At 45.9% G+C, this 15,198-nt stretch overlaps 1 protein-coding gene across 1 annotated transcript in view; it reads right to left on the bottom strand.

The window, feature by feature from the left end:
* Positions 1-15,198, bottom strand: part of LOC132815116 (cadherin-2-like) — a 213,676-nt gene that overhangs the window by 36,105 nt on the left and 162,373 nt on the right. The window contains exons 9-10 of the mRNA XM_060823890.1: positions 14,675-14,860; positions 3,778-4,031 (exon numbers count right to left, since the gene is read on the bottom strand). Coding sequence (XP_060679873.1) covers positions 3,778-4,031; positions 14,675-14,860 — 440 coding nt within the window. The remainder of the gene's footprint in view (positions 1-3,777; positions 4,032-14,674; positions 14,861-15,198) is intronic.

The following is a 15,198-nucleotide window of genomic DNA, read 5'->3' as shown; positions in this document are numbered from 1 at the left end:
AAATGAACTGATGGAGAATCAACTGACATTTGTGGATGAGTTCCAAACCTCTACCACCCTGTGTTCGCAGAAGTGCTTCCTACCCCTTCAGACAGTCCCACCATCACGGGGAGTAAGACCATAAGGCAGAGGAGCAGAAGTAGGCCATTCAGCCCATTAGGTCTATCCCTGATAGTCTTTCAGGCCCCTCGGATAACAAGAATCTGTCTATTCATCTTAAAAACATTCGCTGCCTTCTGAGAGAGTTAAAACAAAATCACCAAAGAAAAATGCAGAAAGGAGTCAAGGAGAATTGCGTTTTACAGAGCGAGACAAACAGGGGACAGAGGGAGACAGAAGTAACGTTGTGTAGATGGCAGGATAAAAGAAAACGCAAGATGCTAACAAGGGGAACACAGTTCTTCTGAGGATACATCCTACCCAGTTCCCCCCTGGCCTTGTAAACTTGGGGCAATAAATAAATTGGGTGCATTTCTGGTCGCCACACTAGAGGGAGGATGTGGAGGCTTTGGAGAGGGTGCAGAAGAAGATAACCAGGATATGGCCTGGATTGGAGGGTATCAGCAATAAGGAGAGGTTGGACAAATGAGGATTGTTTCTCCAGGAGATGGTGTGACCTGATTAAAGTTTTTAAAATTAGGAGAGGCGTGGACAGGCTGGATAGTCAGGAGTCATTCTCTCAGGGTGGAAATGGCAAATAATAGGGGGCATGGGTTTAATGTCAGAGATTTAAAGATGTTTAAAAACGGGCAAGGCAAGTCTTTTCACACAGAGGGTGGTACGTGTCGGAAACATGGTACCAGAGGGGTGGTGGAAACAGATACAACAGCAATGTTTATCGACACACGAACAGGCAGGGAATAGAGGGATATGGACTATGTGCAGGCAGGTGGGATTAGTTTAGAATGGCATCATTGTTGGCACAGACATGGTGGGCTGAAGGGCCTGTTCCTGTGCTGTACCGTCCTATGCTGGAATCTCTCAACCGCGATCTTGAATATACTCAACTCCTCAATAGCTTCTCGGGTGGAGATTCACCAGCCCTGTTCATCTCAGTCCTCAGTGGCCTAACCCTTACTCTGAGGCTGCATTCATTAGTTCAAGACCCGCACCCACCCCCACCATCACAAACCCTGGCTACCCAGGGGAGACTCTCCTTCCCACATCCGACACCTCCTCTACCACCTTTATATGTTTCATGAATGTCACCTCAAAATTCTGGGAGGAGCACAAGACCGGTTTCTTCAATCTCTCCTCTCAAGACAGTCCCAACTACACAGGGAGTGAGACCACAAGATCTGGAGGTAAAAGTCAGCCATTCAGCCCATTGAGCTTGCTTTGCTATTCAAATGGATGACCGAGGAGGAAATTGACTGGATGAATCTAGCCGTCCGTCACGTAGGGCTCGGATTTTGATCGGTGGATGGGCACCGGAGAAGTTTCATCAGTAGAAAAGTGATAGCAACTTCTCCGTCACCCAATATGGTCGCCAGCAATAGTTAGGGAAGGATCCGGAAGATCACAGCTGCTGGTGACAGTGAGGAGACCAAACCCAGGGGAGGATTAGAGGGAAAATAACGTTCCAGGAATAAAATAGTGACGGAGCCTGCTTTCCCAAAAGCAAGCAGCTGATATTTCTAGTATCAGGAGGCTCAGACACCTGGACACAAACCGTTAACTCAGTTTTTCCTTGCTCTACAATCCTGCAGAGTTGGCAATGCTTCATTTCAGCTCTCCAGCCACTACAGTAGTTTCTTTTTATTTGAGACAGATTGAGGTAATTGGGAAAAGAGGCAGAAAGGAGTCGAGGAGAATTGTGTTTTATAGAGAGAGAGACAAACAGGGGACAGAGGGAGACAGAAGTAACGTTGTGTAGATGGAAGGATGAAAGAAAACTCATGATGCTAACAAGGGAGAACACAGTTCCTCTGAGGATGCATCCTACCCAGTTTCCCCCGGCCTTGTAAACTTGGGGCAATAAATAAAAGTACTGTAGAAAGAAACAGAATCCTTGGAAAAGTGGGTGATGAGAATTATGCCAGAAAACCCACATACAGACACAAGGCAAATGGAGAGAGAAACATAGTTAACGTTTCAAGTCTGAAATGAATCTTCTTCAGAACTAAAGAAACTGAAGATGAGTCTCTATTGAAGCATTCAATGATTCTTTGGGGTCTTGACAGGGGAGACACAGAAAGCTTGTTTTCTCTTGTTCCTGATGACCAGGAGAAAGTGAGGACTGCAGATGCTGGAGATCAGAGCTGAAAAATGTGTTGCTGGAAAAGCGCAGCAGGTCAGGCAGCAACCAAGGAGCAGGAGAATCGACGTTTCGGGCATAAGCCCTTCTTCAGGAATGAGGAGGGTGTGCCAAGCAGGCTAAGATAAAAGGTAGGGAGGAGGGATGGGGGAGGGGTGTTGGGAATGCGATAGGTGGAAGGAGGTTAAGGTGAGGGTGATAGGCCAGAGAGGGGTTGGGGGCGAAGAGGTCGGGAAGATGATTGCAGGTCAAGAAGGCGGTGCTGAGTCTGAGGGTTGGGACTGAGAGAAGGTGGGGGGAGGGGAAATGAGGAAGGTGGAGAAAGTGATGATCAGGACCAGGGGGTCACACTCTAAGGAAACAGGATGGACCATTTCAGACTGAGATGAGGAGAAATGTCTTCACCCAGAGAGTGGGGAGCCTGTGGGATTCTCTGCCACAGGAAGTGGTTGAGGTCAAAACATTGAATGTTTTCAAGAAGGAGTTAGGTACAGTTCTTAGGGCTAAAGGGATCAAAGCACATGGGGGGAGAAAATGGGAACAGAGGTCTGAGTTGGACGATCAGTCATGATCACATTGAATGGCATAGCAGGCTTGAAGGGCTGAATGGCCTACTCATATTTTCTATGTTTGTATGAGAGGGCCAAGTGTGATACATGATAGCAGCTACAAGCAACAATCTGTTGGTAGTGTAGATGAGTAGAGATCTCGGTGTCATGTACATAGATCCCTGAACATTGCCACCCAGATTGATAGGGTTGTTAAGGCGGCGTACGGTGTGTTAGCTTTTATTGGTAACGGGATCACGGAGCCATGAGGTCATGCTGCAGCTGTACAAAACTCTGGTGCGGCCACACTTGGAGTACTGCGTACAGTTCTGGTCACCGCATTATAGGAAGGATGTGGAAGCTTTGGAAAGGGTTCAGAGGAGATTTAGTCAGATATTGCCTCGTATGGAGGGAAGATCTTACGAGGAAAGGCTGAGGGACTTGAAGCTGCTTTCATTAGGGAGAAGGTTGCAAGGTGACCTAATTGCAACATCTATGATAATCAGAGGGTTAGATAGGGCGGGCAATGAGAGCCTTTTTCCTCAGATGGTGATGGCTAGCATTAGGGGACATAGCTATAAATTGAGGGGTGATAGATACAGGATAGATGCCAGAGGTAGTTTCTTTACTCAGTAGTAGGGGTGCAATAGTAGTAGACGTGCCAACTTTCAGGGCATTTAAATGGTCATTGGATAGGCATAAAGATGAGAATGGAATAGTGTTGGTTAGATGGGCTTCAGATTGGTTCCAAAGGTTGGTGGAACATCAAGGGCCGAAGGGCCTGTACTGCGCTGTAATGTTCGATGTTCAATGTAAAGGGTTTTCTGGATAGGGACAGCGAGCAGAGGATGAAGCCCTCTGGACTCAGTGATACAGTGCATGTGACGTTAAATTTCTACACCCCAGTCCAATACTGGCATCTCCAAATCAGTGCGTGCGCGCGCGAGCGTGAATCAGAGTGGGCTACTATACCTGATCGTCTGCTGCATGTACCGGTCAGGGTCCTCAGCTGTGAAGATGGTGAGCACTTTGCCTGCGGGTAGGCCCTCTTCCTGCCTGACCAGCTTGGGGTTTGGAACAAAATACGGACTCTCATTGAGATCAATAACGGTAATGGAGACAGTGGCTGTCGATTGAGGAGGGAGCTGAATGCCTTTTGTCAGAGGCTCCTGATTTACAGCAATGACTGTCAGTACAAAGGCTCTGCTGGTTTCATAGTCAATAGGCTGTGAGGGAGGGAGGGAGAGAGAAAAACAGACTTCAAAATGTGGAAAACATGTAAGTCTACATGAAAACAATGTTTTTAATTTAGGTGTGCTTGCATTTTCTTAAAATAAAATAGAGAACAGTGACAAAAATACAACCATCCTCCAGGACATAATTAACCTCGTACAGCATTCACATCACAATATCAATGAATTAAAGTTGCACATTAAATATTGAGTGGGTCACCTTTAATGCCTGACCTTTATCAGGTCCCATCAGGGCTGCATCCATTCTCCCACACAATCCTGCATGGGAACAATGGCATTTGCCAGTGTCTTTTTTTTGTAAAAAATGTCAAACTTTCCCTTTGTAAGACCTTCAAAATAACGCCTTTTAATTTCTAACGTTGTGCCAGACAACTTTACAAAGCTCTTTTCACAACTACATCCAAAATGCTCCACAGGGAACCATTTACTTTTCAGCATGTGTGCGTGCACAGACTGGTCTGTGATCATGTGTGTGCATATGTATGTGTGCACGTGCACTTGTGAGAGCCTGTGGGAGAGCATGGTGTGTACACACACGTGTTCGTATGTGTCTGTTTGCATATGTGTACGCGTGCGCTTGTGTGCCAGAGTGAGCGAGCATGAGAGCACGCATGTGCTGTAGGAAGTGCTGCAGCCAACTCGTGCTCAGCAAGATCCCACGTGGAAACCGCATGGTTCAGTGGGGAGGCTTCCTGGGGCCACGCCAGAAGGTGCGGGTTCAAGACCCACTCCAGAAGTTGAAGATGAAGGAAGGTGTGGTCATTAAACAACCGAGCAGGCAGTTTGATTGGCAAAGCTCCCAGGGCCCTGGTAGGAGGAGGACAGATTCCTGGCCAATAGAAGATAGGCCATTCTGTACTCAATTTGACCATGGGTCATCATCCAGTTCAATACCCCAAGCCACGTCTCCATATCCCTTGATCCCTTTAGCCACAGGATCTATTTCCACCTCCTTCTAGGGGAAGAAAAAAATCAATGTTTTGTCCTCAACTACTTTTTTATGATAGTGAATTCTACAGGCTCCCCACTCTCTGGGGGAATATGTTGCTCCTCATCTCAGTCCTAAAAGATTTCCCACTTATTCTTAAAACTACATCCCTTCAGCTGCTCCCCCATCATCAGGACCATCCTCCCTGCATCTAACCGATCTGGTCCTGTTGGAATGTTACAGGTCCCTTTGCAAATCCTCCTTCATTCTTCGAAACTCCACACCATTCTGTGTGGAATGCTCTGCCCCAGAGGGCAGTGGAGGCCCAGTCTCTGGATTCATTTAAGAAAGAGTTGGATAGAGCTCTCAAGGATAGTGGAATCAAGGGTTATGGAGATAAGGCAGGAAGAGGATACTGATTAAGGATGATCAATGGTGTGCAGGCTAGAAGGGCAGAATGGCCTACTCCTGCACCTATTGTCTATTGAGTACAATTCTAACTGACCCTGTTTGATGTGGAGTGCTTCCAAGCAGACTTTAGCTTCGGACTTCAGTCTGGAGACTGGTCCCAAGGTGGATGAGCTGGGCAAGGTGGCACATTGAAAATCTCCAGCACATTGTGAAGGGGGTAACATAGGAGCAGAGATAAAGGTTAGAGCATAGGAAACAGAGAGTAAGAATCCTTGGCAGATTGGCAAGCTGTAACTAATGGAGTGCTTCAACAACAATGTTGGCACCTCAACTGTCCACAGCCAAGGATTTAGAAATGGGGGCTGAATATCTGGAAGCTAAACTTGGCGATGACACCAAGGTAAGTTGGAAAGTAAGTTGTAACACAGAAGAATCTATAAAAGGATGAAGCCAGGTTAAGTGAGTGGGCAAACATGTGGAAGATTCACCACAGTGTGGGCAAGCATTAACTGGTCAATTTTGGGCTAGATGATCAGACAAAACCATATACTAATTAGAGAAAAGACAAAGAGATTAAAGAACTCTGAGGTACACAGGGATCTGGGTATTAACAACACGAATCACACTAAGTTAGTTGATTAGGAACACACAAAATATGAGCACTTATAGCAACTGGAATGCAATGCAAAGATAGGGGGGTCTGGCTGCAGCCGATCAGGGCCTTGGTAAGGACACATCTGGAGCACTGTGTCCTGTTTTGGTGGCCTTATTTGAAAAAAAAGTTTAATTTATGTTAGAAGCATCCCAATGCTTGACTCATTGCTGGGATAAAAGGCTTACGTAATCAGGATAGCTCGGGACTATACCCAGTGGAGTTTCAGGGAACGAGAGGTGATCTTATGGAAAAGTGTTAAATCCTAAAGGGACTTGATGGGATGACTACCAGGTGGATGCTGCCTCTAGTGGGGGGGAGTCTAGAACTACAGGACACAGCTTTAAGAAGCACTGTTCCTTTTATTTAGGGTTAGGGTTAGGGATTGCTTTAGGGATCAGGGATCTCCAAATCTTGTCCATTTATGTCATGGATGAGGAGGAACTCTATACTTTTTTTTAAAACATAAAGGTGAGGAGAAATTTTTTTCCCCCACTCAGAGGGAGGGTCCGGGAAGCCCTCTTGAGGTTGGGTCATTAACACATTCTATGCTGGAGGAGATCAATTTTTGAGACAAGGAGGTCAAGGGTTAGTTTGGGTGGGGGTGGAAGGGGAACTGGGTAGGAAGGTGAGGCTAAGGCCAAAACCAGGCCAGCTGGGATTTAATGTGAAGTTGGAGCAGCATTGAAGGACTGAAGAGTCCACTCCGAATTCCCGGGTCTCAGTATTCCCACGTTAGACTGCGCGCCATTACCTGCCAGGGGTTGGGAAGGGTGTCTAAAGTCTTTCAACTTGTGAACACAGTACCAACACGACAGCAATCAGATTATCTGCACTGGGCAAGACTGAGTCAGACTGACGCAGTTTCAAATAGCACAGCAAAATGTCCACCCTCGGGTGACTGTCTGCGTGGGTTTCCTCTGGGTGCTCTGGTTTCCTCCCACAAACCAAAGATGTGCAGCTTAGGGGGGGGTTGGCAATGCTAAATTGTCCATAGTGTTCAGGGATGTGCAGATTAGGGGGACTATCCAAGGGAAAGGCAGGATTATAGGGATAGGTTGGATCTTGGTGGGATGCTCTTCGAAGGGTCAACGTGGTCCTGATGGTCGGAATAGCCTCTTTCTTTGCTGTGCATATTCTCTGAGAGATTCAGACACAAACTGAAAGCACGGTCAACTCTTTGATGGGACATGAAAACAGAGGCCCGTTCCAACAATTTCAGAGTCATACAGCATAGAAACAGACCCTTCGGCCCAACCGTCTATGCCGACCATAATCTCAAACTAAACTAGTCCCACCTGCCTGCATCTGGCCCATATCCCTCCAAACTGTTTCCACTCACGTACGTAACAAAATGTCTTTTCAATGTTGTAACTGCACCTGCATCCACCACTTCCTCTGGCAGTTTATTCTGCACACAAACCAGCCTGTGGGAAAACGTTACCCCTCGGGTGCCTTTTAAATCTTCCTCCTCCCACCTTCAACTGATGCCCTCTAGTTTTGATCTCCCCCACCCCAGGGGGAAAAGACCTTTGCTATTCACCTTATCCATGCCTCTCATGATTTTGTAAACCTCAATGAAGTCACTTCTCAAATCTCAGGTGAATATTGTAGATCGTATACTAGCCCCCAGCGCAGGGGCAGGCGTTCTGGTTAATATTTATACCTTGGTCAATGGATTAACTAATCAATCCTCTACTGTGGATTATTACAACATCAAGCTGAAAACAAACTGAATTTACAAAGTTCACTGGCTACAGGCCTCTGTCACAGAGAGAGGAACATTGCTCTGTGATCAAAGGTAGGAGTACAAATTGCATAGACTGCTGGGTTTAAAAGAATAAAGAGCAGACTAATTAAGATGTTTTAGATGATTAAAGGCAATCAAATTGGGTAGTTAGAGGGGAGAAACTCTCTCCTCTGACGTGGAAAGGGTTTAGGGGAGTCCAGACCACAGAACCCTTCCTGTTCAGTATTAAGGATAACAGAAGCAAGGCTTTATGTACATTACATAAAGAACACCCAAGGTCTAACTGAATGGAGGCTTGAGGGGCCGAATGGCCTCTTCCTGTTCCCAGTTAATTTTTTTGGTGGGGGGAGGGCACATTTTACAAATACATACAAAGCATTTGCACCAGCCTTTTAAAGAATGAAAAACGACTCATGTTTTCTGTGGAAATTTGAATGGATCACGGGTCACAGTAAATTTCAGAACACCTTGGGAGGAGTCTCACTCCCTCCACACTCTGATACACAACCTCAAATATTACTGGAACAAGACAAGGAGCTGAAGGCAAAGGAGAGCTGAAACAAAAGCAGAAAGGGCAGCAGAAACTCAGCAGCTCTGGTATACAGAGAACGCAGAGAACTTCAAAACATTAACTTCTCTCTTTCCACAGATACTGCCAGACCTTGCTTAGTTTCTCCAGCATTTTCTGCTTTTGTCTCAAATATGGCCAAGTCTGTTTTTTTAAAGCGACCACACTGATGGTCTAAATTCTGAAGGAAACATATGATTTAACATCATTGTCTCTGTTTGTGTATACATTCTGATAAGTAAGTAATAAAGTAATTGTCGTGCAGTCTAACAGATAAGAATGTCAGTCCTTATTCCAAGGGGGTTGGAGTGTAAGAGTAGGGAAATCTTACTGTAAATGTGCAAGGTGCCAGGGAGATGACATCTGGAGGACTGAGAGCAGGTTTGGTCCCCTTATTTAAGACATTGTTTCATTGGAGGCAGGTTCACCAGGATGATTGCTGAGGGACTGACTTATGGGCAACGGTTAGACCAGTTGGGAATCTACCCACTGGAGTTCAGAAGAATGAGAGGTGACCTCATTGTAACAGTCCTAAGGGGGTCATGCAGACACGATGCTCCCCTTCCAAGGGTGAGTCTGGGGCCATAGGGCACAGTGTCCAAATAAAAATGGAGACGGGGAACCATTTTTTTTTCTCTCTCAGAAGGTTGTGTGTCTTTGAAACTCCTTGCAACAGAGAGATGGGGGTGCAGAGTCCTGGTGTATGTTCAGATGCTCATCAGTCAGAGGAAGCAAGGGAAAGGGCACGAAAGATGTGAGGAACTTCGGATCAGGCATGGTCTTATTGAATTGTGGAACAGGCTCAAGGGGCTGAACAACCTACTCCTGCTTCTACTGCTGATGGTCTTAGGCCAAGGAGTCAAGTAAATTCAGAGGATAGTTTTGAGCTTCAGGGAGTTTTGGTGTGAATGGATTGGTGATGTGGATTTGTTCCCCCCGAGAGACCGACAAGGTTGGAGGGAGGGAGGGAGATGGTGGTGGTTAGAGGGGGATGAGGGAGAAGATGGGGGGTGGGGTTAGAGAGGGGACGAGGGAGAAAGGGGAAAGGGGAGGGAGAGAGAGGCGCAAGTGAGGGAGGGGAGGGCGGGGAGGAGGGTGGAGGGGATGGGGTAGTGAGGGTTGAAGGAGGACAGGGGCGTGAGAAATATGGAGTGGAGACAGAGAGAGAGTGACAGAGAGAGAGTGACAGAGAGAGAGTGACAGAGAGAGAGTGACAGAGAGAGAGTGACAGAGAGAGAGTGACAGAGAGAGAGTGACAGAGAGAGAGTGACAGAGGTGGAGGAGAGAGCGCGTGCGCGCGCATGCATGAGCGCAAGCGAGAGCGCGAGCAAGAGAGAGAGAGAGCACGAGATTGTGACAGCGAGCAAACGAGAGAGTGTGCGAGACAGCCTGAGAGAGCGCAAGAGCAGGGAGATAGTGCAAGAGCGAGAGATACCATTTGACGCTAGTTGGCAAAAGAAGCAGAGGTGACATGAGGAGGAATGTCTTGTTCCAGAGAATTCTGGAATGTCCTGTCTGAGAATGCGGTTTTGCAAAGTGATAGCCAGTGATAATAATGTCGAACTATTAATCCAGATACCATGTGGGGACCTAGGTTCAAATCCTGCAGTGGCAGATGGTGGAATTCACCCTCATCCTGTGAATCCTGAACGTAAAAGAAGAATTGCAGGAGAAAGGAAGGCAATAGGATGAGCTGAGTCACTCTTGCAACTCGCCAGTTTGGAAACAACGGGCTGATTAGTCTCTTTTCTGTAGCTACCCTGAAATGCTGAAGAAATCCAACCTTGTTCACATCACCACACACTCACCAACTTAACAACTTACAACATACTCTGCTTTGCAAAGGACAAAAATGTAACTGCAATAAACTTGTTACAATTTTGATTTGACTTTTGTTTTAAAAGGCCAATAATTGCACAAGGGTGATTCTGCCATGTACCAGCGCGTCTCAAATCCTAAAAGGATTAAAAATCCAACAAATTGCTTTGGAGAGGTCTCCTGTCTGTAAACATGAGCAGGAAATTTGGAACACAGCATGATTCCAGTCAAGAAAGTAGAAAACTGACCAGTTAATTTGAGCCCATTATGCCTTCCGCTACATGCATCTACTGTATTAATTTCACTCATTAACTGAACTAATTGAATACTTTGGAAAAGATTACCAGCCTCACAGCTTACATTTAATCACCATTTGCATGAATTATACAACTCAATTTCGAATTTCATAAAAGTACCATTACAGATTTTTTTAAAAAAACAATTATTGCAAAGTCTGTTCACCATCCACAAGTCAGGAGTGTGATGGAATACTCCCCACTTGCCTGGATGGGTGCAGCTCCAACAACACTCAAGAAGCTCAACACCATCCTGGACAAAGCAGCCCGTTTGGTTGGCACCACATCCACCAGATTTAACTTGCCCAACATTACTAAAACACTTTTCACCCACTGGCAAGTTGCAAGAGTGATTCAGCTCATCCTATTGCCTTCCTTTCTCCTGCAATTCTTCTTTTACGTTCAGGATTCACAGGATGAGGGTGAATTCCACCATCTGCCATAGCAGGATTTGAACCCAGGTCGCCACAACGTTACCAGGGTATCTGGATTAATAGTTTGACATTATTATCACTGGCTATCACTTTGCAAAACCGCATTCTCAGACAGGACATTCCAGAATTCTCTGGAACAAGACATTCCTCTATTCATTGATGGGATGTGGGTGTTGCTCTCTAGGTCAGCATTTACTGACCATCCCTAAATGCCCAAAGGACAGTTGAGAGTCAACCACAATGCTGTGGGTCTGGAGTCACATGGAGGCCAGACCAGGTAAGGATGGCAGTTTCCTTCCCTAAAGGACATTACTGACCCAGATGGGTTTTCCCAACAATTGATAGTAGATTTTCTTTTGGTTGAATTCAAATTCTACCATTTGCTGTGGCAGGATTTGAACCCAGGTCCTCAGAATTACTTAGGTCTCTAGATTGACAGTCTAGCGATAATACCACTAGGCCATCACATCTTTCAGGGTTTGGAGTAGACGCAGTGTGGACTATGCAGAAGTGGATACTGCAGGTGCTGGAGATTAGAGTCAAGATTAGTATGGTGCTGGAAAAGCACAGCAGGTCAGGCAGCATCCGAGGAGCAGGAAAATTGATGTTTTGGGCAAAAGCCCTTCATCAGGAATGAGGCTGGGAGCCTCAGGGGTGGAGGAATAAATGGGAGGGGGGTGGTGGGTCTAGGGGGATGGTAGCTGAGAGCGTAATAGGTGGATGGAGGTAGGGGTGCAGGTGATAGGAGGGTGAAGCTGATAGGTGGGTAGGAAGATTGACAGGTGGGACAGGTCATGAGGAAGGTGCTGAGCTGGAAGGTTGGAACTGGGGTAAGTTGGGGGGGGGGTGGGGGGAAATGAGGAAACTACTGAAGTCCACATTGATGCCATGTGGTTGGAGCGTCCCGTAATGGAAGATGAGGTGTTCTTCCTCCAGGTGTCGGACAGTGAGGGTATGGCGACAGAGGAGACCCAGGACCCGCATGTCCTCGGCAGAGTAGGAGGGGGAGTTGAAATGTTTGGCCACGGGGCAGTGGGGTGTGGATTACATATAAGGTGCGGTGCAGTAATTACAGTGTTGGACAGGCACAGCTCATAGTGACAGAGTTCAAGACAGCAAGAACAGGTTGAAAGATACAAAATCCTGAGGCTCCTTGACAGGGTGGTTGTGGTGAGGAGGACAATATAACCTCCTCGTTCAAAAATAGAGTGAGAGAATAAACGGGCAACAGCAACTTAACATTGGCAGAAGTGAAACTACTGTCGGCAACTTGGTGGGTAATACAAAAATAGGGTGGAAAGGCAAGTGCTGAGGACGACAGGAAAGAGAATGTAATCAGGTTAACTGAGTGGGCAAACAATACTTGGAAGATGGAGTATAACGTGGGCGATGTGTGATCATGCACTTTAGCAGAAAGAACAGAGGAGCTGAATATTATTTAAATGGAGAAAAATATAGACAGCTGCAGCACAGAGGGAATTGATGAAGCAGAAAACAGTAGCAAAGGTCAGTGGCTAATTGGGAAGGGCAATAGAATGTTTATTTCAAAGCAAATGGAATATAAATGATTAGGGAGGTTTTACTAAAACTAGCTAAGGCGAGTTATCAGACCATACCTAGAATACGATGATCAGTTTTGGGCCCCTTAACCAAGAAAAGGTATACTGATATTGGAGGCAGTCTAATCCTTAACAAAAATAAATTTCTCTGACCTATTTTTCTAATCAACCTGTTCACAGATGTTATTACACATAGAGTTATAGAGATGTACAGCACGGAAACAGACCCTTCGGTCCAACCCGTCCATACCGACCAGATATCCCAACCCAATCTAGTCCCACCTGCCAGCACCCGGCCCGTATCCCTCCAAACCCTTCCTACTCATATACCCATCCAAATGCCTCTTAAACGCTGCAATTCTACCAACCTCCACCACTTCCTCTGGCAGTTCATTCCATACACACACCACCCTCTGCGTGAAAACATTGCCCCTCAGATCTCTTATATCTTTCCCCTCTCACCCTAAACCTATGCCCTCTAGTTCTGGACTCACCGACCCCAGGGAAAAGACTTTGTCTATTTATCCTATCCATTCCTCTCATAATTTTGTAAACCTTTACAAGGTCACCCCTCAGCCTCCGACGCTCCAGGGAAAACAGCCCCATCCTGTTCAGCCTCTCCCTGTAGCTCAGATCCTCCAACCCTGGCAACGTCCTTGTAACTCTTTTCTGAACCCTTTCAAGTTTCACAACACCTTTCCGATAGGAAGGAGACCAGAACTGCATGCAATATTCCAACAGTGACCTAACCAATGCCCTGTACAGCCGCAACATGACCTCCCAACTCCTGTACTCAATACTCTGACCAATAAAGGAAAGCATACCAAATGCCTTCTTCACTATCCTATCTACCTGCGACTCCACTTTCAAGGAGCTACGAACCTGCACTCCAAGGTCTCTTTGTTCAGCAACACTCCCTAGGACCTTACCATTAAGGTGTATAAGTCCTGGTAAGATTAGCTTTCCCAAAATGGAGCATCTCGCATTTATCTGAATTAAACTCCATCTGCCACTTCTCAGCCCATTGGCCCATCTGGTCCAGATCCTCTTCACTATCCACTACACCTCCAATTTTGGTGTCATCTGTAAACTTACTAACTGTACCTCTTATGCTTGCATCCAAATCATTTATGTAAATGACAAAAAGTAAAGGGCCCAGCACCGATCCTTGTGGCACTCCACTGGTCACAGGCCTCCACAGTCTGAAAAACAACCCTCCACTACCACCCTCTGTTTTCTACCTTTGAGCCAGTTCTGTATCCAAATGGCTCGTTCTCCCTGTATTCCATGAGATCTAACCTTGCTAATCAGTCTCCCATGGGGAACCTTATCGAACGCCTTACTGAAGTCCATATAGATCATACCTACTGCTCTGCCCTCATCAATCTTCTTTGTTACTTCTTCAAAAAACTCAATCAAGTTTGTGAGACATGATTTCCCACGCACAAAGCCATGTTGACTATCCTGAATCAGTCCTTGCCTTTCCAAATACATGTACATCCTGTCCCTCAGGATTCCCTCCAACAACTTGCCCACCATCGACGTCAGGCTCATTGGTCTATTGTTCCCTGGAGCAGCTGGCACTTGGACCCGGGCCTCCAGGTCCAGGGATAGAGACACTACCTCGGTACCGCAAGAGGGCCCCTGCATTTATCAAAATAAATATTATCATTTCACATATTTTCTTAAACCATTTGTTCAGAGATGTCAATACACCCCTCTGGAGCAGGTGGGACTCAAACACGGGCCCCTGGCTCAGATGCAGGGACACTTCCACTACACCATACAAGAGGGCTCTTTGTTTCTTAATATAATTTTAAAAAATAATGCTTTTTATTTAACCTATTTTTCTAATTAACCTATTAATCCACACCTTTGAAGTAGGGTTGGGGTTTGAACCTCGCTCTCTTGGTTCATGGAGAGTGCACCACAAGAGGGTGCTTGGCTTTTAGTTTTGCATGTATAAAGGGCTCAGGTGATGAGTTCCAGCTGGACAGGTGTGTTACCATCACGCTCATCGAGCTCCACAAGGAGATCAGCTTGGGATTCCCCTTGGGGTTATCAAATTATCCAGTGATTCCCATCACCAATACCATTTTTAATAAAAGCGGCTTGGAAAACATTTAGTGACAGAATGCTGGATTTGGCAACGAGGGCACACCAGTGGAACAATTATCTGTGGCATTCTGACACAACTAACCTTGACAACTGTTACCAGGCCGTCATTACTGATGGGGTCAGTTGGTACAGCAAAGTGTCCTGAAGGGTCTCCACCAGTTATCTTATAAACTGCGTTCCAGGCCGGAGTATGAGGGTGATCCTTATCGGTTATGGTCAGGTTTGAAACAATGACATCAATTCTATTTTCTGGGACTTCCCCATAGAACTGCAAAGACAGAAATGATACAGGTTAAACTCCCAGAAAGATATGAAAGTAAGTCAGTCTTTGTTTTAACAACCAATCGTTACATGCATTAAAAAAATTAACTTTCTGATCCATTAACCTTTACTAGAATTCAGAGAATGTTTCTTTGAGAATAAATCCCTCGCATCAGGCAACTTAATCATTCCACTTGACTCGTCATTTGCAAGCAAGATATCACTTGAAGCAGAGAATTGACTGAGTAATATATATGTAAAACCCCCATTGGTTTAATACGATTAAATTCAGGATTCAGTAACTTAACATTTTGGAATCTGAAAATTATTATAGTGCAGAATGAG

This window comes from Hemiscyllium ocellatum, chromosome 4 (assembly GCF_020745735.1).
Source record: "Hemiscyllium ocellatum isolate sHemOce1 chromosome 4, sHemOce1.pat.X.cur, whole genome shotgun sequence".
NCBI lineage: Eukaryota > Metazoa > Chordata > Chondrichthyes > Orectolobiformes > Hemiscylliidae > Hemiscyllium > Hemiscyllium ocellatum.
Note: the sequence above shows the minus strand (reverse complement) of the source record. Positions and strands in the feature narration are given on the sequence as shown.